The 15,499-nt window shown below is 41.1% G+C and overlaps 1 protein-coding gene across 4 annotated transcripts in view; it reads left to right on the plus strand.

The window, feature by feature from the left end:
* CDC16 (cell division cycle 16) overlaps positions 1-15,499 on the plus strand; it is a 37,199-nt gene that overhangs the window by 1,312 nt on the left and 20,388 nt on the right. For all 4 annotated transcript variants that reach the window (XM_059377754.1, XM_059377751.1, XM_059377752.1 and 1 more), the window contains exons 2-12: positions 584-638; positions 747-844; positions 1,984-2,022; positions 2,365-2,505; positions 4,205-4,364; positions 5,289-5,380; positions 5,860-5,993; positions 7,083-7,162; positions 8,724-8,773; positions 9,719-9,792; positions 10,433-10,558. In XM_059377754.1, coding sequence (XP_059233737.1) covers positions 2,407-2,505; positions 4,205-4,364; positions 5,289-5,380; positions 5,860-5,993; positions 7,083-7,162; positions 8,724-8,773; positions 9,719-9,792; positions 10,433-10,558 — 815 coding nt within the window. In that variant the 5' untranslated portion in view covers positions 584-638; positions 747-844; positions 1,984-2,022; positions 2,365-2,406. The remainder of the gene's footprint in view (positions 1-583; positions 639-746; positions 845-1,983; positions 2,023-2,364; positions 2,506-4,204; positions 4,365-5,288; positions 5,381-5,859; positions 5,994-7,082; positions 7,163-8,723; positions 8,774-9,718; positions 9,793-10,432; positions 10,559-15,499) is intronic.

Consider the following 15,499-nt stretch of genomic DNA (forward strand, 5'->3'; position numbering starts at 1 on the left):
GGTCCGCCGGAGCCGGTGCCGCGGTCGGTCCGCCGGAGCCGGTGCCGCGGTCGGTCCGCCGGAGCCGGTGCCGCGGTCGGTCCGCAGAACGGCACGGAGGGGCCTGAGCACTTCTCTCTGGCCCCGGGGACTGGTGAGCGATGAGACGGGCCTGGTGTCCACCCTTGGGGCGCTTAAAGTCTGCAAATTTGAACCCTTCCCTGAGCTTTCCTCCTGGCGGACTGACTGGCAACAGAGTTGCAGTTTGCGTTCAAGAACGGAGAACGTTGCTAATGAGGAGATACTGTAAGAGAATTGTTTAAACGGTCTAGTGTTTTAGGGGCCTGCTGATGACATTTTTCCAATGTATAAGTTTAAAAAGAAAATCTACCTTCTTGAGCTGTATATTGTCAAAGATCTTACAACAATGTTTTAATTGTACCTGAACCAAGCTCAGCTGAGATGTAAAATGGAGATAGGATTGGTGGACCCCTGCAACATGCAGTTACTGTATTAAGATGTTGATTTACTATATAATAGTCTAATAATATTAGATATTTGTTTAAAACTATTGAAATAACAGCAATTTTTCTTTTTAATACAGCAACAGTATCAAAGTGCTCTATTTTGGGCAGATAAAGTAGCTTCACTCTCTCATGGTAAGTGACAACTTCTAATTTTTTTTTTCTGATTTTTGTATTTAAGAAATCTTTCTATTTTTCCTTGTACCTATTACTACTTTATGTGATTTTTTTTTTTCCTTTCAGAGGAACCCCAGGACATTTATTGGTTGGCTCAGTGTCTTTACCTAACAGCGCAATATCATAGAGCAGCTCATGCACTTCGGTCACGAAAACTGGATAAAGTAAGTGTTGGTGTGAATGTTAAAGCTTCCCAAAGCTTTTCAAAATTGTCATTAGATTAAATGTCAAAATTATTTAAAAGGATTCAGTTTTTCTCACTGAATGTGAAGAGAAATTTTCTTATTCCTAATCTCAGTCACTTTTGCCCCCCCCCCCAATCTAATCTCTAAGTTTTGAAAATTCTTTTTTCTAAGTAACCCTGGAATTATGGACATTCCCTTCACTCTCATTACTGCTTATACACATCGGGTCTTTAATTTGTCTGCTTTCTCTAGAAACATCTATCCATTCTACTTTCCCTCTCTTTTTAACTGTCTTAAACTGTCACAAAATACAGAACCCCAGGCCTGGCTATAGCACTCACAATATCACTCAGTGATCTCTCATCACTTACAGGGTAAAAATCAGATGCATCAGTAGGCACCAAAGGTCCCTTATGATTTCTCTGCAGTCTCTGTGGAACCCACCACCATGACCACCACATGTAACATGCAGCCCAGTCTTGCTGACTACTTGCAGTCCCCTGGACATGTGACAGCTGTTCATGCTCAGTGCCCGGAATGCTGGCCAACCTCTCACTCTTCTCTCCCTTGCACATGTTTTCTTTAGCTGGCTAGTATTTTTCATGCTTTTCTTTCAGACTTTCTGTTGTTTATGTCTTACATAGTGCTGTGTTTATGTCTTCCTGCCAAAACCTCCTTGAGGGCAGATCCCAACTCCTTTTTATTCTCAACCATCTTATTGTTTTATTTTGCCTTTTTTAAAAAAAGATTTTATTTACTTCAGAGAGAGAGCGAGCGAGCACACACAAGCATGGGGGGAGTGCGGGGCAAAGGGAGAAGCTGGTTCCCAGCTGAGCAGGGAGCCTGATGCAGGACTCTGTCCAGGACCCTGGGATCATGGCCTGAGGTGAAGGCCGATACTTAATCAACTGAGCCACTTGGGTATCCCTCCTTACTCCTTTTTGAATCATTAGTACTTGATAAACAGATGAATATGAGTTAAAAAGACTGTATTTGGATTTTCTGCTAGAGTAAAAGGACATTATGAAAGTAACTTCATTTTATGTTTATAGTTTTCTCTTAGAATGCGGGTGTATATTATCTTGATCTCTTTTTTAATAGATTGATTTCTTTCTTAGCTATATGAAGCTTGTCGCTACCTTGCAGCTAGATGCCATGTAAGTATGCTCTCAGTTGCAGTTTTCTTTGGTAAAAATTTAATTATGTGAATGTTACACATCCCTACGGATGTGTAAGGATTCTGATGATCAAGCGTGGCAGTAAAGTAGTTCATGAGGAAATGGTTTCTCTAGTATTGTTTGCTATAAAATATTGATTCTCCATTTACTGGAATCTGACATGCATGAAGAAGATTCTGCTTTAGAATTTTAAATTTTAAACTCTACGTTTTAAATTCAGGTAATGGGTATGATATTATATTGCCCTTTTAAAGTCTACAGTACTTGTGTGTGTACTGTTAGCAGTCATGGGTGATGGACAGGATTTCTGGTTTTACACAGTATGCTGCGAGAGAACATCAGCAGGCTCTTGACATTCTCGACATGGAGGAGCCGATCAACAAAAGGTTATTTGAAAAATACTTGAAGGACGAAAGTGGCTTGAAAGACCCCTCCAGTGACTGGGAAATGTCACAGTCTTCGGTAAGTCATGCAGTTAGCATGCTGCTCTTAACATCAGTGAGAATTACTCACATGACGTGGCAAACGTAAATCACTTTCATTTATTTCAGTATAACCACATTAAAACAGTTTGGTTCCCAACTTATTTGCAACTGAAACACAAAAAGATCCCGAACGTTTCTGTGTCCTTAGTTGGAAGCTGTAGTTACATCCTCATATGTTTGAATCTGAAAGAGGCTTACCTGAGATCTTTCTTCTCATTTTTGATACCTTAAACCTTTCCCCATCTTACTGTGTTGCACCCCCCCCCCCAAAAAATAACCTTGGTTACCTTAGTTTGCTTCTTTGCAGGGAGTGGTCTGGTGTTACTGTGTTATTTAGTATATATTTCAGTCTGTATACTTCATATCTGCCTGAAGTTGTGAATTCCTTGTTGGTGGAGATTATGTGATGTAACATAATAAATAATATTCACAGTTTTTTAATCCGAACTAATCTATTTTTCTTTTTCTTTTTTAACAGCCTTCTTGAGATATCTATGTGCTAAGAAGTGCATTGATTTTTCCACTAAGAAAGATATTTATGAGGGAGCTTGGTGTTACCATTATTATTTTGGACTGCTTATCCATTAATTTCTTGCTAAGAAATCCATGGTTTACTTGTAATGTGTTATTATTTTATGAAATTACTTTATTTTTTTTTTAACAGGTCACAGGGTACTGATTTGGTCTATGTTTAGCTTGTTATATCTTCTAATATTTTTAGGTTTGGAATTCCTGATGACTTTTCTGTGCCTTTCACCCCTTTCAGCTGCCTATTTCTGGAGTTACGTGTTCCTTGAGGGTCAGAGTCTGGAATATAAGTTGAATTACTCATGTTAACTGTAGTAATGCGGTGGTTACCATTTCTGGATCATCTATAAGTTTAGTTACGTGTTTCTTGAGGGTCAGAGTCTGGAATACAAGTTGAATTATTCATGTTAACTGTAGTAATGCGGTGGTTACGTTGTGAACACTGTAGTATGTGCTAGCTGTGCAGAGAATGATTCCTTCTAGTTCTCAGCCTTGTAAGTTAGATGGGGAAAGGAAACTTGTCTGGGGTCACTAGTAAGCATCAGAGCTGAGATTTGAACTTAGATCTATCCAGTCCTACAAATCCATGACCATGGTGCTATGTTGCTGCATTTTCCAATATTAACTAAGAACCTTTCATTGAGAGCTGCCTGTCAAACTGCCTGAGTTTAATATTTGTTTGCCGTTTGCTATCTAAATCATTACCCTTTTGAGACAGAACAGATAAGGAACAAAGTAGCTGTGGCATGTGCTCTGTAAAAATTGTTAAAATGAGAAGAGCCTGGGAGAAACAGCTTAGAAAAGTTTTACTTTGCTTTCCTGTTTCTGTTAATTTATGCCATCTGATGGTTGGGATGGAATAAATCCTTTTAGAGGGTAAGAGTCTCAGTTTTCAGATAATATATAACTCTTTTTATTTGCACATGGGCAAAAGCACAAGGGTGGGGAGGGTCAGAGGGAGAAACAGACTCTCCACTGAGTGGGGAGCCCGATACGGGACTCGATCCTGGGACTCCAGGATCATGACTTGAGCCAAAGGCAGATGCTTAATCCACTGAGCCACCCAGGTGCCCCAAATAATATATAATTCTTGATCAAAAGTTAAGCTTAGAAGTATTGATTTAGTGCGTGACTCATTTTTCCAACAGATAAAGAGCTCTATTTGTCTCCTACGAGGGAAGATCTATGATGCCCTGGACAACCGAGCCCTGGCTACCTGTAGTTACAAAGAAGCTTTGAAGCTCGATGCCTACTGTTTTGAAGCATTTGATCTTTTAACATCCCATCACATGTTGACAGCCCAAGAAGGTTTGGAAACTCAGGTGTTTTCATGTTTAACACGATTAATATTGGTTGAATTTTTTTTTCCTCTGAAATCTGTAGAATCAAGAGCAGACTATGTGCAGGTTTAAATGGGTGTATTAACTTCCTTAGCATCTTCAAATGCGGAGCACATTGTTGTCAGAATCTTTAGGGGTTTTGCTATGATGAGACCATCTTTTGGAGAAGTGACTTAAGGTAGTGTAAACTGAGTTCTCGGTATCTGATTCAGAGGTGCCCGACCTGTGTATATCTCAAAGCCCCAAAGGGCTTTGAAAACATCAGTGTGCAGTTCCCAACTCCAGGCAAGTGGAACAGAATCTCTGGTGATGGGGCTTTGGCATCAGATGTTTTAAAGCTCTCAGATGACCTGAAGGTACAACTAGGGCTGAGAGCCATAGACTTAGTATGTGAGCAGTAATAGGAGGAGGAGACATGCAAGAAGCAGAGAGAAAGTGGAGGTGTTGTATGAATGAGGTTCAAGCATAGTTTAGGCTAGTGCCTTGGTTCTCAGCCAGGTTGATTTTGCCCCCTAAGGGTCCATTTTTGATTTTTACAAATTGGGCTTGGGAGTGCGAGGTTGCTACTGGCATCTAGTGGGTAGAGATCAGAGATCCTGCTAACTGTCCTGTGGTGCTAGGACGGCCGACTCTGACCGCACAGAGTGAGGCTGGGAAACCGGCTTGTTGGTCCTTCACCTCATGATGACCAACATCGCCTAAAAGGCTCCATGGCTCCGCCCTACAGGTACTTCTCGTCATCTGGGTCTGGAACCATTGTCTTATTTGATCTTGTTATTTTCTCCTCTGAGTTTGATTTGCTTAGACCAAAAATTATAGAATATTTTTCATTGCTGATGTTTTCCCCCCTATAAATATTGTGAGGACATTCTTTGTTCTTAACATTTTTAAGAAAAAGAACTTCTTGAGTCACTACCTCTTAGCAAGCTCTGTACCGAAGAACAGGAATTGCTACGCTTTCTCTTTGAGAACAAATTAAAAAAGGTAAGTAAAAACACGTTGTTTTTGGTTTATGTAAATATGTCACTGAATTTGGCTTCTGTTCTTTTACTGGTTAAATTTTTAAAAGTTAATTTTTATTAATTTAGCATAATTGCAAGAATAAATTTAGATTACTTAAAATATATGATGTGATTAATAAAAAAGCTTCCAAAACCATGTCTTTCTCCTAGGGACTCGTTATACTAATTAAACTGTCACATAAATGGGATGATGTTGTATGAAAATGAGAACTTTTTCTTATGCTTCCTGAACTTGTAATTTGCAAATTACTTCCTGCCCTGGAATTCTGTGACAAAATTGAGAAGAGAGTTGAGCTAATTGAGAGGAGGGTGGTCGGGACCAGAAGTTAGGGCTTCCAGAGGTTCACACTGCCTTGTGCAAGCCCAGGCCCTTGGGCCAGATGGAGTCTGCCGTTTGATATGTACTGCTCACTGAGTTCATGTTTACCTTCTCTGTTGCAGTATAATAAACCTAGTGAAACTGTCCTCCCCGAGTCTGTAGATGGTTTGCAAGAGAATCTGGATGTGGTAGTGTCTTTAGCTGAAAGACATTATTATAACTGTGATTTTAAAATGTGCTACAAGCTTACTTCTGTGTAAGTATATCTACTCATATCTGTGTGGGAGCATAGAGCCCAGTCCCATTTGTACCTAGGAAGGGTCAGGACTGCTTTCCAAGTAATCTTGAACTAATTGATGATAATTTAAGTTGTCTTTACCTTTTGCTGACTACTAGAGGGTTTCTGTTGTCTTAAAGGAGCAGTTTATAGACACAGGTTTATGCACACTATTGCTTTATTCCATTACCTTGGGAATAGACATGCCCCCATCTGTCTTTTACAATTTGCAAGTTTGGAACTATGATTCTGGCACATAGTCTTATAAAATCCATTCTTTGTTAAAGTAGGGACAGGTGAATTCCTCTGGGTACTGGGTGCTGAGTCAGGCTCACTAAGTAGCCAGTCCATCTCCCCCACCGCACACCAGCCTTCAAGTGCGTAGGATTCAAGCTTGTCTTTTAGCTAAATTACATATGCTGTTTTTAATGTGTGTGTTGTTGAAGTGAACACACATTTGCTATTTTTAACAGATCTTTGGGGTTGCTTAAAATCCTTGATACCATAAAAATGTAATTGACAAATGCTTATGATCTGTTTATATCTGCTCATATTATTTTTAATCCTTTTAAATAATTGGATTGCTTGTTTTATGTGTTATAGTTCTATTGACTTGAACTAAATACATGTGATAGTATTTATTTCTATTATTAACAAATAAACCAGAATTTTCCCTTTCATCTATAAGATAATCATTACCTTAACTGTGCCAACCTGAAGATGAATAAGAAAGTAAAAAAGAGGGGTGCCTGGGTGGCTCAGTGGGTCAAGCCTCTGCCTTTGGCTTGGGTCATGGTCTCAGGGTCCTGGGATCGAGCCCTGCATCGGGCTCTCTGCTCAGCAGGAAGCCTGCTTCCCCCCCTCTCTCTCTTTCTGCCTGCCTCTCTGCCTACTTGTGATCTCTTTGTCAAATAAATGAATAAAATCTTAAAGAATAAAAGTAAGGTATTGTAACCCACAGTATTCTACATGATGTTGTAATGAGTATTTAGACATAGCTAATTTTAATGAGTTATGATCTGTTACGAACTGTTTCTGGTGTAGTAAATGTGTTGCATTGACTTTCAGAGTAATGGAGAAAGATCCTTTCCATGCAAACTGTTTGCCTGTACATATAGGAACACTTGTGGAGCTGAATAAAGCAAATGGTAAACGTTTTTTTAATTCAAATAATAATTGTTGGGGTGCCTGGGTAGCTCCTTTGGTTGAGAGTGGTTGATGTGCAACTCTTGACTCAGCTCTTGATCTCAGGGTAATGAGTTCAGGCCCTGTGTTGGGCTCTGTGCTGGATGTGGAGTGTACCTAAAACCAAACAATAAATAAAATGATAATTGTTAAGGGATGGTTGGGTGTGGGGTTCCTGGGTGGCCCAGTGGTTAGGTGTCTACCTTTGGTGCGGGTCATGATCCCAGGGTCCTGGGATCAAGCTGTGCGTTGGGGAGCCTGCTGCTCCCTCTTCTTGCTGCTCTCCCATTTGTGCGCGCACACACACTCTCTCTGGCAAATAAAATCCTTAAAAAAAAAATCGTTAACACAAAAATAATTCTGTAACTGGAAGTTTTTCTCTCATAAATCCTGGATAATTGAGATTGCAGGTGACAACATAGTGGAGTTCTTCAGTGAGGGTGAGGAACGAGGGTAAGACAGGCTTGCCGAGATGACTGAGGGTCGACCAGGACACTCCTTTACCCTTGCCTCGTTCTCTCCAGTGTAGTTTCTGGTTTGGGTCACATAAGCTTTAGAGTACTGGGGGGCAGTTTTCCTTTTGTAAAATCCGTAAGAAAATCGGTAAGACAGCAGGCAGTAACTGTTTAGAAACTGGAGGGGGATAGATTTTTTTGCTTGTGCTTTCCATATTTTAACATTTCAGGAACATTCAGTTACATTTAGATGCTATTTGCCCTTAAATCTTTTAAACTGAGTAGTGAACTCTGCCAGGAGTTTAAAGAGCCAGACACTCCAGCCCCAAACCCTGCTGCTCACAGCCTGTGGGCCAGCAGCGTCCCGTCTCCTGGAGCTCTCTGCAGATGCCTGCAGATGCTGCCTCTCCTGGTCTAATGAGTCCAAGTCTGCGTGTGGGAAATGTCACCAGGGTGTTTTAGGACTTGGACTTATTTATCAAGAAGTCATCTTGCTGAGTTGGTAAACTGAAGAAAATTTGGTTATGCAGATTGGTTGTGGGTGATTAAGATGGTCCATAATAAGGCCATAAAGTCAGAGACATCAGTTTTTGTTTTTAAGTTTTTTATTTATTTATTTGAGAGAGAGCCTGAGAGGGGAGAAGGTCAGAGGGAGAAGCAGACTCCCTGTGGAGCTGGGAGCCTGATGTGGAACTCGATCCTGGGACCCTGGGATCATGACCTGAGCTGAAGGCAATGGCTTAGCCAACTGAGCCCCCCAGGCGCTCCCAGTTTTTAAGACAGGTGAAGAGCTGAGACCTTTTTAAGCAACATGACGGGCTGTGTCCTGTGCCGTTCATCCAGTTCATCCCCGCTCACTTACGGGGGCAGGAGTGGGGACGGTGGAGGTGAATGAAGCAGCTGTAGCAGCTGCCCTGTGCGGTTCATGTATCTCATTAGGTAGAAAGAAAGAAAAGTATGAAGTTATTGCCGTGAGAACAAAATCTATGTGATTTTGTTCTATGTAACTAGAGGAAAGTTGTATTTTAAAATTCATTGGATGTAATTTTTTTCTTTTTCTCTAATGTAGAACTTTTCTATCTTTCTCATAAGTTGGTGGATCTATATCCTAGTAATCCTGTAAGTACATGTATAATGTATACCTTTTTTTGATGGTTTTTGTTTGTTTGTTTGTTTTCTTTGTTACCTGAACCTTAAAAAAATACTTAATTGGTGTTTAATTAGTAACTTACATTTAAGTTCAAGCGAATAATGTTTCATTTCAAGGTGTTGAAGAACCTCCTAGTGCTATGATAATTAGAAGCAGCATTACATTTTTCAGTCCATGAAGGTTTTTTTTCTTTTTTTAGATATCTTCAGACAATAACAAAAGACACAAATAAGACAAAAATCCTTTTTTTTTCTGGTTATGGAAATTATATATACTTCTTTTAGAATACTTGATGTAAGAAAAATAAGATGTTGAAAGTGAAAGTCATATCACCTCTCGCGAGTAATGCTCTTTCATGTTGCACGTGTAAGATACCTAACTGAACTGTGTAGTGATTGAATCTTTGTGTCTCCCACTTTGCTGTGGGTCACAGCCAGGACCCAGAAATTGAAACGGGAATCAGGAACTATGTCTTTAGAGACAGAAGTCAGGGATCAAGGCCTAAGGCCCACATAAGGTACATAATCTGTACCTTAGGCCAGCATGAAAATAATTAAGAAAGAGGCAAAACCAGTGCAAGAGAAGTTAGCTAATGAGGTCGATCCTGGTGAGTGCCTGCTAGAGCCAGGGTCAAGCCAGGGCAGACATGATGTGGACTGGTGTTTGAACTAAGTGTTTAGGAGCCTCATCTTGAATGCTGCAGGAACATCATTGAAGGCACTTTGAGGAAGAATCTATTCTTTTTCATCTAGGACTTGATAGATAGCCTGTCTTAGAGAAGTTTCCAACTTGAACTAGAATAACTTGAGCTTGAACATGTGATGGGACATCTAGTCCCATCTCTGGCCTAAATGTTAGAGATTTCCAGTTCCAAGTTAAGCATCTATGGTCACAGTAAATTCTGAATTTTGTAGGTGTCTTGGTTTGCAGTGGGATGCTATTATCTTATGGTTGGTCATAAAAATGAACATGCCAGAAGATATCTCAGGTATGAATCTGTTGTTTTCCTCTGTAATAAGCCTATAGGAACTGAATTTTTGTTCATCCTTTTTAATACAATAATTAGTTAACTAATTTAAAAGCAGTATGAAAGAATGATTTCTTTAGCATATTCAGTTAAGTTATATCAATTATGTACCTTTTATAAGATGTCATGAGGGGAGATCAGTCAGTGGTGTGGACCTTGTTCTCAATAACTTATGATATATTTAAATCATTTATAAATGAGAAGAAATATGAAAGAATAATGTGATTTGAAGCCTGTTTTTTATTTACAGAGATACTGTTAACAGTTGTGAAATTACGTGAAACCACGTGAGATTGGGATCACTAAATGTGACTATAGAACAGAATTCTTGGCATAGTGAGCTAGTTTATAGAAGTATCTGCTGCGTCTTAGCTTTAGGAACTCCATGCAACCCAGTCTAGCTCCTGAACCAGTATTACTCAATTACTGACGTGCAGAAGAATGTCCAGTGTGGGAAGAATAACTGTGGATTTAAGGTTTTATAATAACTGACTTCTTCCATGTGAGCAAAATAGAAAATGGCTCTAAGGGAAAGTGTATAAACTTTGGAGAAAAAATTTTAAGAATGACTGTATGACTAGGATGACATCTCTTGTTTCAGCAAAGCAACAACACTTGAGAAGACTTATGGGCCTGCGTGGGTAGCGTACGGGCACTCGTTTGCGGTGGAGAGTGAGCACGACCAGGCCATGGCTGCCTACTTCACGGCCGCACAGCTGATGAAAGGGTACTGCAGAGCACGTGGTAAAATCCACGAAGGATTGCTTTTGCCCACAGAATGGACATTTCCATGATTTCTGCCATGCCATTGGGTTCCTGAACTAAACAAAAGTACCTTACCTGTGTGTTGTTAGTAGCTTATAATTGTAAAATAACTGGAAATTGAGGGAAAGAGAGGCTGGTGTAGTGATTTTGTCTAGCAGTTCACCTTGACCAGTGCAGAAGGGAACTAGGAAATTAAGCTGAGGGAAGAGATGCGACCCTTCTCCTGCTTATGCAAGAATGAAAGCATTCATATGCCAGTTGTTATTTATGTCCTATTTAAGTCCAAAAGGGATTTGCTGTGGGCTTAGAGGACTGTTTTTGCCAGTGTTCTAGATTGATATCAATATTAAGGATATCAATACTCAGTGACGTAAATGTGCCCTAAGAGTATCTTACTTTGGGACGTGAAGTGTTGCTATTGTTCCTGTCTACTCTCTTTGGACTCAGGTGGCCCCAGCCCTAGGCCCTAGCCCTAGCAGTGTTCTTTTATGTGGGCTGTCTCTGTCTCTGGGGAGGTGGCAGGAGTGCAGTAGCTCAAACTGCTGATCTTGCCCAGTGATGCCCCCTCTCGAAAGACAGATGTAATCGCAGGACTTCCTGCTGGGAATAACAGACAATACGAGTTCCAGACTTTCAGCAACACCTGATGTGCAGAAAGCCCTCGTACAAGTTAGCTACCTTGATTGGTTTGCTGGTGGTATTCAGGAGTGGGGTCATACAGTCATTTGCACTGAATGTTTCTTTGTTAGGTTTGACCCTTTTCAGACTATCAGACTTATTTTTGGTGCCCAGTTTTACATCTAAATTATTAATGATTCCCAGATTTTTTTTCAGTTCTGTTCTATTCTGTATGTATGACTTCTATACCTAACTTGTCACCCGTGCACATCCTGTAAAGGAAGTAGCTTCCTCGCTGCGTCAGTCTCTTCAGACCGCCTTACCAAAGTGCCTTAGACTGGGTGCTTGGAAGAATGAAAATGTATTTTCTCATAGCTCCAGAGGCTGGGAAGTCCCTGGTCAAAGTGCTGGCCCGTCGGTCCCTGAATGGGGGCGTCCTTCCGGACTTGCACATGCCACCTTCTCACTGTGTCCTGATGTGGCCGGGAGAGAGCTCTGGTCTCTTCTTTCACAGGGGCACCGGGGGGCCCTTATGTGTCATGTTCCCACCCTTCTGACCTCATTTAACCTTTATTATTTCCTCACAGGCCTTCTCCAAATGTGATCACATCGGGATAGGGTTTAACATGGATTTGGTCAAGGCAGGGGCATATAAATTCAGTCCTAATGCCAACATGTTACAAACAGTCCTCCAGAGACGCCTGGGTGGCTCAGTCGGTTAAGTGTCTGCCTTTGGCTCATCAGGTCATGATCTCAGGGTTGCAGGATTGAGCCCCACCTTGAGGCTCCCTACTCACTGGGGAGTGTGCTCCTCCCTTTTCCTCTGCCCTCCCCACCTCAAATAAACAAAATCTTAAAAAAAAACCAAACTACAAAACCCTCCAGGTTAAAATTGTTCATCTTGTTATTGATTTACCTAAATGGTCCTTGATATCCCGTCCAGGGTTCTCCAGTTTATCCACCGGGATGTGTGAGGCCTCGTCCAGTGCTTTGCCGAAGCTTGGTTCCCATGTCTACTAACCCCTAATCTGTCAATCTGGTAAATTAGCAGGGAAAAAGTCTCCGTAATGTACCGTGCGTGGTTCCTTACCAGCACAGGCTAGGGTGGTGTCGTCTGTTCCCCCCCCCACCCCCGGTGTTCACAGACTCAGTTATTATTGGTTGGTAGTTAATTCCTGCCTAAGAATCAAAACCAATGACAATGTTTCCCAATCTAACAGACTTTATCCAATTAAAATTTTAAATCAGCTCATCAAAATAAGCATTATTCTTTTCTGTTCTTCTCCCTCAGAACAATTTTGCATTCTTTTAACTTGCCCTGTGTTTGGATAAATGTTTGAAATTGTGTAAATATTTTAAAGTTTCCTTTATGATTTTTTCTTTGAGCCACTGGTTATGTAAGAGTATGTTGCTTAATTTCCACATATATGTGAATATCCCACATTTTCTTCTGTTAGGCTTTCTAGTTTGATTCCATTGTGGTTGGAGAACATAGTCCTTTCAAATTTATTCAGGCTTGTTTTATGACCTAACATGGTGTGTCGTAGAGAACGTTCCGGGTACACTTAAGAATTCTGCTCTTTTTGGGTACAGTGTTGTTGTTGTAATCCCTCGGGTCTGGTTGGGTGATGTGTGGTTCTTACCTTCTGTTTTCTTGTTTGTCTTCTGCCCATTATTCTGTCCACTAAGGCAGGGCGGGGCATTGAAGCCTCCCAACGATTACTTTATGAATTGTCTCTTTTCCCCTCCACTTCTGGCTGTTTTTGCTACATGTATTTTGGGTCTCCATTTTTTGGTTCTTGATGGATTGAAGCTTTTATTAGTATAGAAGGTCCTTCGTTGTCTGTAACAGATTTTGTCATAAGGCTGATTAGTCTGATATTAGTATAATCTCACCAGTTCTTTGTTACTGTTTGCGTGGTCTTTTTCCACTCTTTTACTTTCAGCTTCGTGTCTTTGAATCTTAAGTATGTCTTTTCTAGACAACATGTAGTTGGTTCGTGGTTTTATTATCCATTCTGCCAATGTCTTGCCTTTTGATGGAATTTTATCCAGTTATGTGTTAGATAATTACTGAGAAGCTAGAATTTAAATTAGCCATTTTGCTCTGTTTTATATTATATCTTTTTTGTCCTTCCTTGTTACTGCCCTTTGTATTAGATATTTTATAACAAACATTTTAATTCCTTGATTTTTCCTTATACTATGTTCTTTGAGTTGTGGTTTTTTGTTCTTGTTGTTTTTAGTGGTTACTTTGGAGATTACAGTTAACATCTTAAAACAGTCTAGTTTGGATTCATACCAACAAAGGGGTTTACAACACCAACAACCAGTTCTCTGATTCTCTGGACACCAGCTGGGTCCCTAAAAGTCAATTCAGTTCTGATATTACCCAGACTTAGTGGAGACCTTTCACAGGGTGAGCTCGCAGTGCCACAAGACTGCCCCCCCCCCCCCCCCCACTTCAGATGCCAGTGGTAAGTCCTAGGCCACTTTTACTTCTGACTGGCTATGAATCAGAGCTTCCCATGACCCTCTCCTGAGATTCGATGATTTGCTAGAATGGCCCACCAAACTCAGGAAAACATCTTACTTACATTTTCTGGCTTATTATAAAGGATACACTAAGGAATAGCCAGATGGAAGAGATGCACAGGGCAGTGTGGGCAGGGGAGCCTGCAGCCGTCTGTCCCTTTCCAGGCATGCCACCTCCCAGCACTGCTTTGTTCCTGCCAACCCAGAAGGTCTGAGGCTCATTGTTCTAAAGGTTTTATGGGGCTCAATTGCCAGTGCTTCCCTTCCTGGGAGGTCAGTGGTGAGGAACAAAAGTTTCAACCCTCTCATCACTTGGTCCTTTTGTAACTGGTCCCATCACAAGGCAGAGCCATACCTGGAGTCACCTTCATTAGCATAAACAGGTATGATCAAAAGGAGTCATGAATAACAAAAGAAATTCCCATCACTCAGGAAATTGTGAGGGTTTTAGGTGCTCTGTATCAGAACAAGGGAGAAGACGATTGTCTTATTCTACCATAGCAACTTCCTTCCTGTAGTACGTAAAAATTAATCCCTGTGCAGCTCTGTTCCCTCCTACCTCCTTTCTCCCTTGTACTATGACCATACACATTACATCTTAAACATTGTAAGTCTCTCAACACAAATTTATAATTATTGTATTCAGTTATCTATTAAATCAGATAGAAGATAGGAGTTGCAAACAAAAATACATCTTATGTTTGTGTGGTCACTTTTTTTTTTTTTAAAGATTTTATTTGTTTATTTGACAGATCACAAGCAGGCAGAGAGGCCGGCAGAGAGAGAGGGAAGCAGGCTCCCTGCTGAGCAGAGAGCCCCATGCGGGGCTCGATCCCAGGACCCTGAGACTGTGACCCGAGCCAAAGGCAGAGGCTTTAACCCACTGAGCCACCCAGGCACCCCTCTATGTGGTTACTTTTACTAAGCTTTTGTTTTTTTTTTTTTTTTTTTAAAGATTTTATTTATTTATTTGACAGACAGAGATCTCAAGTAGGCAGAGAGGAGGAAGCAGGCTCCCTGCCGAGCAGAGAGCCCGATGCGGGACTCGATCCCAGGACCCTGAGATCATGACCTGAGCCGAAGGCAGTGGCTTAACCCACTGAGTTACCCAGGCGCCCCTCTATATGGTTACTTTTACTAAGCTTTTTTTTTTTTTTAATGTGGTATTTGAGTTACTGTGTAGTGTCCTTTTCATTTCAGCCTGGGGGACTCCCTTTGGTATTTCTTTTTTTTTTTTTTTTAAAGATTTTATTTATTTATTTGACAGAGATCACAGGTAGGCAGAGAGGCAGGCAGAGAGAGAGGGAAGCAGGCTCCCTGCTGAGCAGAGAGTCCCATATGGGGCTTGATCCCAGGACCCTGGGACCATGACCTGAGCCGAAGGCAGAGGCCTTAACCCACTGAGCCACCCAGGCACCCCTGCCCTGATAAATTCTTGATTTTGCCTTCATTTTCAAGGATCGTTTTATTGGGTATGAAATCTTGGTTGGCGCTCTGTTTCTTTCAGCACTTTAAACACTGTCCGTCTGCCTTCTTGGCCTCCACATATTTGATTAGAAGTCAGATGTTAATCTCACTGGGCCTCTTGTGTGCTATTAGTTGAGGATTCTCAATGCTTTAAAGATGGGAGGGTCGCCTTTTCAGTGGTCTGTGATTTGTCTAGGTGTGGACCTCTGAGTAGCCTATTTGGAAGGGTTTTTTTTTTTTTTTTGGCTTTGAGGTGTTTGGGCCCAAATATTCTTTGGTTTCA

The sequence above is a fragment of the Mustela nigripes genome, chromosome 15 (genome assembly GCF_022355385.1).
Source record: "Mustela nigripes isolate SB6536 chromosome 15, MUSNIG.SB6536, whole genome shotgun sequence".
Classification (NCBI taxonomy): domain Eukaryota; kingdom Metazoa; phylum Chordata; class Mammalia; order Carnivora; family Mustelidae; genus Mustela; species Mustela nigripes.